The sequence below is a fragment of the Urocampus carinirostris genome, chromosome 14 (genome assembly GCF_059441175.1).
Source record: "Urocampus carinirostris isolate Australia breed hairy pipefish chromosome 14, RoL_Ucar_1.0, whole genome shotgun sequence".
Classification (NCBI taxonomy): domain Eukaryota; kingdom Metazoa; phylum Chordata; class Actinopteri; order Syngnathiformes; family Syngnathidae; genus Urocampus; species Urocampus carinirostris.
The window spans coordinates 5834306-5848271 of NC_142362.1; the positions used below are offsets into that span (position 1 = coordinate 5834306).

The window sequence follows — 13966 nt, forward strand, 5'->3', positions numbered from 1 at the left end:
AGAGAAAAAAAAGAGAAAAAGTAGTTTGCAATAGTCTTTGATCCGTGCAGCCCTTTGAGACTCCTTGTAATTAAGGCCTATACAAATAAACACGACGACTTAAAACATCGAAAGATGATTTTGAAAATAAATTGCATTTCTGCTAGTTTATTTTCTCCGTTTTCTTCGGAAGCGCGTAGACTCGTTTGTTCTCGTGAAAAACTCGTTTGTTGTCGCACAAAACCCGATTCCTTTCATTACGCGGAACACGACAAAGGCCGAGGGATTAGCGCCGACGCTAGCATTAGCGACACTAGCGTTACTGAGCAAAAACACGAAGAAAAGAACTAAATTTAGACTCCAAAACGAGTTCCACGTACAAAAACATGTAAGTAACGCAAAAAAAGTTTTTTACAGCTCGGAAAATTGAACCGAGTCAGCCGATCGCTAATGAATAGTTGGCAATAAAAACCATCTGCTGTAAATTGTGTGCGGGATGAGGGATTAATTATTGGGGGACGTGGAGATTAATTAGGGAAATATGCGCTATTAGCATCTGCACCTTCCATTCATAGGGGAAGGGAACAGAATTTCAAAGTAAAAGGTAGAAAATAGCCATTCGGAAAAAAACATAGAAACAGCAAACGTCGTTTTTTCTTTAGATAGATAGATAGATAGGAAGATACCATAGATATATCTTAGATCTAGATAGATAGATAGAGATAGATAGACATATCTTTAGTTAGATCTAGATAAATAGATCTTTAGTAAGATCTTTAGTTAGAGATAGATAGATGGACATATTTTAGTTAGATCTAGATAGATAGATCTTTAGTTAGAGATAGATACCATAGATAGATACCATAGATAGATACCATAGATATATCTTTAGTTAGATCTAGATAGATAGATGGATAGATAGAAATATCTTTAGTTAGATCTAGATAGATAGATTTTTAGTTATATTTTTAGTTAGAGAGAGATAGGTAGATAGATAGAAATATTTTTAGTTAGATCTAGATAGATAGATCTTTAGTTAGATATAGATAGATAGATACCATAGATAGATACCATAGATATATCTTTAGTTAGATCTAGATAGATAGATAGATAGATAGATAGAAAGAAATATCTTTAGTTAGATCTAGATAGATAGATCTTTAGTAATATCTTTAGTTAGAGATAGAGAGATGGAGAGATAGATAGATATAGATAGATACCATAGATTTATCTTTAGTTAGATCTAGATAGATAGATAGAAATATTTTTAGTTAGATCTAGATAGATAGATAGATCTTTAGTTAGAGATAGATAGATCGATAGATAGATACCATAGATATATCTTTAGTTAGATCTAGATAGATAGATAGATACCATAGATATATCTTTAGTTAGATATAGATAAATAGATAGATAGATAGATAGATAGATAGATAGATAGATAGATAGAAATATCTTTAGTTAGATCTTTAGTTAGAGATAGATAGATAGATAGATAGATAGATAGATAGATAGATAGATGGATAGGGGCTGTGGTAAATTCAAAATCCCAAAGGTGAGAACCTCCAGGAAAAGGATGTGTGTGTCTGTGTGTGGAGTCAAACTTTGGAACAATTTACAAGACGAGATCAAACAATGTCCAACTATTCATTTGTTCAAATATAAATACAGAGATGAAGAAAATGGCGTATGAGTGATACTAGGGATTGGAAATACTGCGTTTACAACTATAGTTAACCTTGTTGTTATTGTTACTATTATTTAATCATAACTGTTATTATTGATATAGTTGTTATTATCATTGGTGTCACAATGATATTTAGTGACGAGTAGCATTATAACGTTAATAGATGGGTACTACGATGATTAATGTATAAAATATGTGACTATTGTTATTATTCTGATTATTGATATCTGACCTATGTAATGTATATATCAGTGAGACTTTGTTATATTAGACACAAGAGGAGAAGAGGATCTGTAAAATGTATTTAATAGGGAAGGTGAACATGTTATGTTAACATTATTTTTGGTGTTGAGTCATTGTTTTTGTTTTTTTTTATTTTATGTTCGAATAAAGTTTTCATTCATTCATTCACATACCTGTCCGTTTTTGCCGTACAAAGTACGTTTATTATGCATTTCAAGACGTGTACCACGTACAAGAAAATCTGTACGCAAATTTGTCAATGATGGGTACCATCCGGTATACACCGACGATCACCAAACGGCAAATCAATCAAGTCAAACGAGTTGGCCGCGGTAGCCTCTATCTCGGTATGGTTTTTTTCGTTGCAAACGAAGCGAGCGGTTTAATGCTATTGTGCGCATGCGTCTGCCGCCTGGGGATTTCCCATCATGCATCATTCCGTGGTAGTTGTGTAGTGAAAGGAAGTCTTTTTAGAGAAGCGGCTTTTTCGGCTCAACTCATTCAAGAGAGCCGGTTCTCCGACGGCTCACTTGCTTTGATGCATTATATTACGAATCATTATTGTTGTACAAAGAAGTTAAGAAAAAAAAGGAGTATAAAAGGAGAAAATGAAAAAAGACCCTTTAATCAGTATATTCCCAACAATAATTGAATGCAGAAAATGAATTCATAATTTGAATAAGAAAATTCTACTTAATTCTATTTGCATGTATTTTTTCCTTCGACAGCGGACGTCCAAGCGACTTCATTTTTTAACTTTAACCTCATTCATGTCGAGCAACTCACGAAAAAATGTTAATTAACAATATATATGATGTAACGAAACACATATACATAATATAACATGTTAAACTGCATAAAAAAATACGTTTGAAAAAAAAAATGTGGTGTAAGATTTTTTTGTATTTTGTAAGGGAAAATACGACACTTTGTAAGGGCATGGAGCCCTGGAGCGTGACAGGTATGCATTTATTTATACCTTACGAGCAGTGTTCCCTCTAAGCTGCGTGTGTGAGTTTTTAAAGTTTTTGGAGAACCGGCTTCTTCGGCTCGGCTCACTAAAAGAAACCGGCTCTTTCGGGTCCTAAACGGCTCTTCAGGTTGTTTTTGCTTCTTTAATCCCAACATAACCAAATATTATGTAGAATTATGCACAACATGACTTAAAGGAAGGGGGGAATAGAACAAAAAAGAAAAAAATACCAATATTAAAAAGTAGTGAAAAGCTGAGAAAAAAGAAACAAAAGGAAGAGGGAAAAAAAGAAGGAAACATTTAGAAAAAAAGCCAGAAAAAAGAAAAGAAAGAAATGTAGGAAAAAAGTCAATAGAGAACAAAAAGAAAAAAGTAACAGCTAGGAAAAAATAAACACAATGAGATTTTTTTAAACAAAAAAGGAGGAAACAGTTTGTGTTGCATTCCAATAATTTCCAATTCTATCAAGTGAATCTTGTTGCCAACATTGTACTTCCACTAAAAAAAATGTGATTAAATAGAATAGAATAGAATAGAATATGCCTTTATTGTCATTATTACAACATGGGATATGCTGTGACAACGAAATTGGACGACTCCAGGTCCACATTTGTTGTAAGTAGGCTTTGTTTTCCTCCGGGGGGGGTGATGAGTGGGGTGAGGGTCCAACAGATTTGCTGGATACAACAGGAATGTTTGATGTTTGATCTTACATTACACATTACACATAGTCCAGAGTTTTTCTGAATTGCTCGTGCAACCGACTCAATAAGCCCCCCAAAATGTTGATATTATGCGACAAAAGATATCAGGAAATAAAAAGAAATGGATATCTTGTGAAAGAATTGTAAGAACAAATGACGTTTGTAGGCCGTACAACCTTTGCAATAGTACATGAGTCAATTCATTCAAAAGAGAAAAATAGTTTTGCATTGCCGGAAACTCCACAAAATCTAACTTGATGTCAAGTTTTGGACATGTTTGATAATGATTTAGTTGCCACACTTGGGATTATGGTTGCTCACTGCTGTTTCAAGCGTTGCTAAACGACTTTGAATGAACGCTCAGACCCCTGGAAAATGACAGGGAACATTGCTTAGGAGTAATCAAAATCAGTCAGTACTCACTTTCAGCAACGACGGAGTGTCCCGTCCAGTCGTCCCGTATCACCTGGACGTTCCCGAAGTGAACGTCGCTGTAAAAAATGCGATTGGCGCCGACGGCGTGCTGACTGTAATCCACGGCTAAAGCGATCACGTTCTTGAAAAGAGCGGCGTTCTCCAAAGGCGGCACGGGCGAGTTGAGGTCCTTGCGGTCGGAGAGGTGGACGCTTTTTAGAGCCGTTCTCTCCGAATAAAGGAGATAACCTTCGTAGCGTCGGCAGGAAAATCCGTCTTCCGATAAACGTCCGTGGGCGCAGGAACAGGTACGCCGGCCGCCGCCCAGGTGGAAGCAGAGCTGGTGGCAGCCACCGTTGTTCCTGCTGCAGGGGTTCGAACCTAAGGGTAAAAAAAGTCATAAATGGACATACCGTAAATTCCGGACTATAGAGCGCACCTGATTATAAGCCGCACCCACCACATTTTGAGAGGAAAACCGATTTTGTACATACACAAGCCGCACCTGTATATAAGCCGCATGCGCCCACATTTAAACATGTAACACAAACACAAAATTAACCCAAACCCGACTTCAAGTCCCGCGATTGAAACTAAATGTCCTTCATTAAAGTCCAGAGTCCAAAATTCACAGCCGGCAAAATGAACGGAAAATGAGACCGGTACTTAAGGTTTGATGCAGACCTGCAGAGTCCGGGTCCCATTGAAAGTAATCCAAGGAAAAAATTGTATTTTTCCAAAGGTAAGGGTGGGAAAAAGATATCAGATGAAGACATTTACTAACGCAACTCCTTTTTCTTTAAGCAACTTTTTACCCCCTCTTCTTTCCTTGTCTGTCCCTCACCTTTAGCCGTCCCCACTTAAACTCGGCACCCCGCATTTGTTCCGCCCCTCATTTTTCCTTCACCCGTGCAAAACATGTCAGAATAAGTGTCTAAAATAAACACAAATGAATACATTAAAGTAGCAGCTTATAGTCCGGAATTTACAAAATCAATAACATGGTCTGCATTTTTATAGCACTTTTCAAGTCACTCAAGACTTTCCAGAGAGCTTTACAATGTACTTCACACTCACCCATTCACACACACACACTCACAACCCCATAGCCGCACTTACCTGCTAATTAACTATTAGCCTTTCAAAAAGAAATACTATAAATCTAATGAATATCAATCCATCCATCCACCCATTATCTGCACCGCTTATCCTCAATAGCGTCACGGGGGTACTGGAGCCCATCCCAGCTAACTTCAGGCAGTGAGCAGGGGACACTCTGAACTGGTTGCCAGCCAGTTGCAGGGCACACAGAAAAAGACACCTCACTCTCTTGTTCACACCTAGGGACAATTTGGACCAGCCAATTATCCTGACACGCATATTTTTGGTACGCCTGCAGTGCCCAGAGGAAACCCACGCAAGCACGGGGAGATCATGCAAACTCCGCACAGGAGGTTCGATCTCATGACCTCAGAACTGTGCCGCACACGCGCTAACCACTGTTCCACCGTGCTGCCCCATGAATATCAATAACTAACTTAATTGCACAATGTTTTATCCTAGGGCTCGTAAACATTTTTCAAAATAAAAGCTACTTTTTGTTCCTAATTAAGGCAAAGGGCACCCATCTTGATAGTCTTTTTCTAAAATAGCAACTAACTCGATAAAATGGTAGCTTGATAGTTAGCTAGATAGGTAAACAGCTAACAATTAACAGGAAGTAACATAAAGAATAGAAAGCCATCTAAATAGCCACACAGAAAACTAAAAAAACAAAGCCCCCGGGTGGAGTTAAAGAGCCTCTAATTATGATAATGAGCAGTGGATAAAGTCCCAAACGAAAAAAATGCTACCGTTTTAGCTTGCTGCTTTGACTGTGTCATTAGCCTATGCACATTACCTGCTAGCATTAGTTTTAAGGTTTGATTCTTTTTATTTATCAAAAATATAGTTTCAATATCATCTCCTCTCTAATGCTTATTTGAAGTGGATAGAGTAAAAAAAATTGCTATAAAAATTAGTGCTACTTTGCCCAAAGCTAGTGGCTGTGCAAGGGACATTAGCCAATGGAACAAAGAAAACTGCTACTGTTGTCATGGTTGCCATGGCGCCCAATTGGCCGCACCGGTGTGTCACGGTTGCCATGGTGCCCAATTGGCCGCGCCCGTGTGTCACGGTTGCCATGGTGCCCAATTGGCCCCGCCCGTGTGGCGCCAGCTGCGGCTCGTTGACAGATTGGCTTTCTGTGTCTATATTAAGCTCAGCGCTCACTTGCTTCGGTTGTCAGCCCGTCAAACGAACTTCTGCCCCACAAGACGTGGGTTCTGACTCCGTCCCGTTTTCCTGTGATATCTCCAGTCTGGTATTGTTCCCGTTTCTTTTTGTCCTGTTTAATTTCGGGTTCCAGTTTGGTTTCCGTCCGTTTTTGTCCTGTTTGTCAGTTTCTCCATTTTTTGTTCCCGTCTAGTTTCTCTTGTTCATTTTCGTTATCCTGATTCGTTATCGATCTCGTCGGTCTCTGGCTTCTAGTCTTTCCAGGCCAGACCGGCTGCCTAACGTGCATGACTCCCCGTTTCCCCTGAAATAAGGGCTTGTGTGGGGAACGTCACGCGATTGGGTCCTGATCCTGTTCTGGTTCCTGACATCTGTTTTATTAAGCTTCTTGCTTTAACAGTGTCATTAACCCATGCACATTTACTGCTAGCCTTAAGTCTAAGGTTTGATTTTTCTAATATCAAAAATATATTCTCAATCTCATCTGGTTTCCAATGCTGATTCGTAATGGAGTAAAACACTGCTACAAAAATTAGCGCTACTTTCCCCAATGCTAGTGCTGTGCAAGGGACATTAGCAAATGAAAGCTAATCCTAGCTGCTAATGTCACAGTCCTGGATGCTAGGCTTATCTGTAGTTGGATTTCTCCGTTTTTGTCCTGAAAATATCTGATCTCCTTTTCATCGGGTGGCTAACGCTAATATACAAAAACGTCTCCGCCCGGGTGGCCGACAACTTTTTCAAGAAAAAAATAAAAATAAAAATAATAAAAACCAAATGTTTGCTTTAATTCCGATTTCGAAATCTTCGTTCAGTTTGGAAATTTCGGAATTTCGTTTGGCAATTTGCATACTCGGCAGCCAATCAGAAGCCTGCATCGAGTCACTTCCTGCTTCCGGACTTTCCTGAGCGTTATAAGGTCGTGCATTTAAATATCATTTTCCAAAGTAGACGCACAGAGAACACACAGAAAAACGAATAAGTGGTTAGGAATCAAGCCAAAACCTCAGCCCCAGAGGAAATATTCAAAAGAAGCTAATAAAATTGATGACGCTACAAAACGTAAACATACATTAAAGGCTTCTTGGAAAGAGAAGTTCATGTGGTTTGTAGCAGACGACGCAACTCAAACATTGCATGAATGAAGATGAGTTAATACAGGTACAGTAGAACCTCGGTTTTCAAACGCCTCTCAGTTCGAACAAATCGGAGTCCGACCCAAAATTTCGAGAAGTTCTTGCTTCGCTGTTCGGTCAAAAAATCGGAGTTCCAATGCCGGTAATGCGTGAGTGCGTACGCTAGGGTGCGATGCTGAGCGGCGTACGGGTGTTTTAGCCCCTTATTATGCCTCCGAAGAAAGTCAGTGCAAGCGGCAAAGTTGCTACAGGTGAAAAAAGAAAAGTAGTGCGTACAACTATTGCATTTAAGAAAGAAATAATAGCCAAATATGAAGGAGGTGTAGGAGCGCCTTCTGCTGACCACCACAAAGGTAAGAACTCCTATTCATAAGAGTACGACAACGCGAACGTACGATTAGCCTGGGTTAGCTTTAAGTTTACGTTAAACATTCAGGGTGTTGGAACGGAGCCCAACATTGAGGGTGTTGGGACGCAGCCCCCTTTCCAATGAACCGCTCACCACTTGTTGTGAAGACCCGGGTGCTAAATGACTTGTAAACGACCTGATTTTTTTATTTTTACACGTTCATGTTAGCGTAATCTTTCGTACGGAAGATTACGATAACGCGGACGTACGATTAGCCTGGGTTAGCATTATGTTTACGTTGAACATTCAAGGTCTGAATGTTTACCTGTTGGAACGGATTAAAACGATTTACATTTCCTTTTAATGGGAAAAATGATTTCGGTAATCGAACAAATCAGTTTTCGAACAGGGTTCTGGAACGGTTTATGGTCGAGAACCGAGGTTCCACTGTACATACTAATGGCAAAGTTTCAGAGTTGTCTGCCCTGGTGTCCGCTAACTTTTTGTCACGAGTTTCAGACACTGCTAATGCTAACCTTTCTGTCGGCTCCTGGCGAAGACGGTGAGGCCCTTCAAATTGACGCCGAGGCCGCTGCGCATGGTGACGGCTTCACCGCTGTCCGTCTTCAATCCTCGGCGGATGGAACCGTTGGAGAAAGCCCTGCGGGACAGAAAAAGAAACAAAAAGAGTTCATTATTATCTATTATCTACCGTAAATTCCGGACTATAGAGCAAACCTGATTATAAGCCGCACCCACCACATTTTAAGAGGATAGTCGCTTTTGTACTTACACAAGCCGCACCTGCATATAAGCCGCATGCGCCCAAGTGAAAATATGTAACGTCATCATAAAATTAACCCAAACCTAACTTTGAGTCCCGCGATTTTAACTGAATACAAAGTTCACAGTTCACAAACCACAGCCGGCAAAATAACGGAAAACGATACCGGTACCTAACATTGGTTAAAGACCTGCAGAGTCCGGGTCCCGTTAAAAGTAATCCGAGGAAAAAAAGTGTATATTTCCAAAGGTAAGGGGTGGGGAAAATATATACCCACTATTGTCCACAAACACTCACCTTTACCGGTCCCCACTTCCCGTCATCCCCCGCGTCTGTTACGCTCCTTCTTTTTAATTGGTCAGTGCAAGACTTATCAGAATAAGTGTCCAAAATAAATACAAATAGATACATTACAAAAATATACAGTTGCAAATACATATTATACATGGTTACACACATTTACAAAGAAAGGCGGTACACCGAGAGAGTTTTCAAAGCAGCTTTAATAATGATAATAATAATAATGAGTCATCAAAGCGGCGCTGCCACGTGCGGCTGCCTTTTCCAGCAGCTGCCCTTTTGTTTTATTGTCTGCTCCTATCTTCGGTGTTTTTTTCTTCCCGTTTTGACAACTACACTATGGATTACTTCTATCCAATGGACATGGGTTTTAGCGCACAAAAATGCGTCTATTCAAGGAATCAACTCCTTGCCCTGAAGAATCCTCGTGCGGGGGTTTGGGGTTTTTAAGGGTTATTGTTCTATCTTCGTTATTCATTATCCATCATCCATTATCGGTCAGTTCATAATACGCTACAAAGCCTAGGAGCCGGGACACTTACTCTCAGCCAAAAGGCTAAGCTAAGGTCCTAGCCCTAAAGCCTTGCTGCGATCATTGCGAATGCACCGTTCCCGGAGATACTGCAATACCGGGCCGATGTGTGGAGTGGACAGAGCAAGCTCTTATTCCATCTCCGGATTGCAAAAATCAAGTACATAATTTCAGAACCACGGCTGGCACCAATCCAGAACCACAGATTCTATCAAGTACAGCATTTGTTTCCTTAACAGAGTCCTCATGCAGGCGTGATGAACGGGCCTATCGTGGAAGAAGAGCCGGAGCTAGCTAAGCGGCTAGCGGCGTTATAAGTCTTCGGTACCATCCGTAATCATGGTAAATGCGAACTCACGACCAAATAAGATCATCGAGTGCTGGTGGAAAACATCGAAGCGCACAGGGAGCGCAGTCGCTGTGTTTTGCGGAAACGTGGCTCACGTTTAGCATTCCGGACGCTAACGTGTAGCCACCCGGAGCTACCCAGCTTCAACGCTGCCATACAGAGACACGAAAGCCGGGGGGAATCGGAGAGGAGGCAGACTTGCTAACACGAGGCGGTGTATCCCTGGATTTTCACAAAGAAAAGATTTCCATCTGCCGCAGGGATGTCGAACTTTTGGACTAGCGTGACGTCATCCACTCCGCTACAAGCACCCCTAGGGCATCATGTTCATCTGTTAATAAACAACGGGGTAGACTGCTGGAAGTGTGAATTTCCCTACGGGGATGAATAAACTATCTATCTATCTATCTAATATAACTTTCATCCCAAACCGTGCCCGTGAAGGGTAGCAAAACGCTACTAGGAACACTCTTGCTACACAGTGAACCGATCTGTTAAAAAAAATTCATTCTTGCAGAAACCATGGTAAACCGTCCTCATCTACCTCCCTATAACTGACGTCATCAAAGATGTCTGCCCCAGTATGGGTAAGAGACTTTATCATATAGACGACGTTGCACGCTCCCTTAATCAAAAACATGCTAGCAACACGCTCGCAGGGTAAAGTTTGCGTGCAGTAGCTCTGTTTCCTTCTTTATCGGACTGCTCGATTGCATTTAGCTTGTAAGCTGCGTCATGTGCCTTGAATTCGAGTGTTCTGTTAGAAAAAATAGATAAATTGGCCGCATCACTGAATAAGCCGCAGGGTTGAAAGTTTGGGAAAAAAGTAGCGGCTTATAGTCCGGAATTTACGGTATTTCCAGAGACAGCCTTTTCGACGTTGATTTTTGTTTAATTTCGGGATCAGGACGAAGTCAGCATTCGAACACAGATTGGAAACAGAAAAAAAAATCACGTTTTTTTCCAGCTTTGCCAGCTGGCTAACCTTGTGAAGACAATAAACCAGAAAATCAATTTTGGCGGTACGGAAAATGACGACCTTAAGGGCGAGCAAATAAAAGAAGTTTTGATAGGAAAAAACAGTGTGAAAACTCGTAAAGAATAAGAAAAACATCCTCCATATTGGTTGGCTTACAGACAATAAACAGTAAAAAATATATAGTATACAAAAACGTTTGGGGGTGAAAATAATGAAACAATGCTAGTATTAGGTAGTCCCAAGGACAACACGAGGACCCCTAGTTCTAAAGAGCTCACTCGTGACACTATGTCATTGAACATACTATGATTGTGAGTATGTTCCATGTACCGTATTTTCCGCACTATAAGGCGCACCTAAAAGCCTTTATTTTTTTCAAAAGCTGACCATGCGTCGTATAATACAGTGCGCCTTATATATGGATCAATATTAAGTCGCAAAGTCTTGCAACTAACTTGCAGCCGCCGACTCGATTTTCCCCCGAACGCCAAGTAGTCCGCGGTGTATGCTGGGATTTATTTACCGGCGTTTCATTGGCTCACCAATGTGTCAATCATCATTTGAATGGATCACTATTGGCTGAAGTTATTCGGAGGTCAAGAGGCGGATCCTTTTTATCATTTACAGGCTGGCATTGGCTGAAGCGGCAAAACAAACCACTGCGCCGCCGTGCTGCACACTAATTGATAACATTTGGTCAATATTTAAAACCAGCATTCATACAAGCCACACAAAAAACAACCTTTTTTTTAAATCTATCTATATCCATATTTTATATCTAGAAAGATGCATAGATAGATACATAGATATATTTGATTTATCTATCTATCTATATCTATCTATATCATTCTATCTATATCTATATTCTATATCTAGAATTGATTTATATATCTACCTATCTATATCTATATTCTATATCTATAATCGTTTTATATATCTATCAATATCTATCTATATCTATTTTCTATTTCTAGAATGTATTTATATATCTATCTATATCTAAATCCAGAATCGATTTATATATCTACCTATCTATATCTGTATTCTATATCTAGAATCGATTTATATATCTAGCTATCTATATCTGTATTCTATATCTAGAATCGATTTATATATCTATATCTATATCTATTTTCTATTTCTAGAATGGATCTATCCATCTATCTATGCAAATTTCTGTAATGTGCCGCACACGCGCTAACCACTGCGCCGCCGTGCTGCACTAATTGATAACATTTGGTCAATATTTAAAACCAGCATTCATACAAAGCGACACAAAAAAAAACTTTTTTTTATCCATCTATATCCATATTCTATATCTAGAAAAATGCATAGATAGATAGATGGATAGATTTGATTTATCCATCCATCTATATCTATCTATCTATATCATTTTATCTATATCTATATTCTATATCTAGAATCGATTTATATATCTATCTTTATTTATATCCAGAATCGATTTATATATCTACCTATCTATATCTATATTTTATATCTAGAATCGATTTATTAATCTACCTATCTATATCCATATTCTATATTTAGAATCGATTTATATATCTGTCTATATCTACCTATATCTATTTTCTATTTCTAGAATGGATATATCCATCTATCTATGCATATTTCTGGAACGTGGGAGGTAACCAGAGTGTCCGGAGGAAACCCAAGCAAGCACGGGGAGAACATGCAAACTCCACACAGGAGGTTCGATCTCATGACCTGAGAACTGTGCCGCGCACGCGCTAACCACTGAGCCGCCGTGCTGCACTAATTGATAACATCTGGTCAATATCTAACACCTGCATTCATACAAGCGACACAAAAAAAAACCTTTTTTTTTTCTATCCATCTATATCCAAATTCTATATCTAGAAAGATGCATAGATGGATAGATAAATCAAATCTATCTATCTATATCCATCTATCTATATAATTCTATCTATATCTATATTTTATATCTAGAATCGATTTATATATCTACCTATCTATATCTATATTCTATATCTAGAATCGATTTATATATCTATCTATATCTATCTATATCTATTTTCTATTTCTAGAATGTATTTATATATCTATCTATATCTATCTATATCTAAATCCAGAATCGATTTATATATCTACCTATCTATATCTGTATTCTATGTCTAGAATCGATTTATATATCTATCTATATCTATTTTCTATTTCTAGAATGGATCTATCCATCTATCTATGCAAATTTCTGGAATGTGCCGCACACGCGCTAACCGCTGCGCCGCCGTGCTGCACTAATTGATAACATTTGGTCAATATTTAAAACCAGCATTCATACAAAGCGACACAAAAAAAAACTTTTTTTTATCCATCTATATCCATATTCTATATCTAGAAAAATGCATAGATAGATAGATGGATAGATTTGATTTATCCATCCATCTATATCTATCTATCTATATCATTTTATCTATATCTATATTCTATATCTAGAATCGATTTATATATCTATCTTTATTTATATCCAGAATCGATTTATATATCTACCTATCTATATCTATATTTTATATCTAGAATCGATTTATTAATCTACCTATCTATATCCATATTCTATATTTAGAATCGATTTATATATCTGTCTATATCTACCTATATCTATTTTCTATTTCTAGAATGGATATATCCATCTATCTATGCATATTTCTGGAACGTGGGAGGTAACCAGAGTGTCCGGAGGAAACCCAAGCAAGCACGGGGAGAACATGCAAACTCCACACAGGAGGTTCGATCTCATGACCTGAGAACTGTGCCGCGCACGCGCTAACCACTGAGCCGCCGTGCTGCACTAATTGATAACATCTGGTCAATATCTAACACCTGCATTCATACAAGCGACACAAAAAAAAACCTTTTTTTTTTCTATCCATCTATATCCAAATTCTATATCTAGAAAGATGCATAGATGGATAGATAAATCAAATCTATCTATCTATATCCATCTATCTATATAATTCTATCTATATCTATATTTTATATCTAGAATCGATTTATATATCTACCTATCTATATCTATATTCTATATCTAGAATCGATTTATATATCTATCTATATCTATCTATATCTATTTTCTATTTCTAGAATGTATTTATATATCTATCTATATCTATCTATATCTAAATCCAGAATCGATTTATATATCTACCTATCTATATCTGTATTCTATGTCTAGAATCGATTTATATATCTATCTATATCTATTTTCTATTTCTAGAATGGATCTA

The 13966-nt window shown here is 38.4% G+C and overlaps 1 protein-coding gene and 1 pseudogene across 1 annotated transcript in view; both read right to left on the reverse strand.

The window, feature by feature from the left end:
• Positions 1-13966, reverse strand: part of LOC148352542 (low-density lipoprotein receptor-related protein 1B-like) — a 583719-nt gene that overhangs the window by 148796 nt on the left and 420957 nt on the right. Inside the window, exons 39-40 of the mRNA XM_088353080.1 lie at positions 8296-8420; positions 4010-4381 (exon numbers count right to left, since the gene is read on the reverse strand). Coding sequence (XP_088209206.1) covers positions 4010-4381; positions 8296-8420 — 497 coding nt within the window. The remainder of the gene's footprint in view (positions 1-4009; positions 4382-8295; positions 8421-13966) is intronic.
• On the reverse strand, positions 9440-9587 carry LOC148352543 (U2 spliceosomal RNA; annotated as a pseudogene).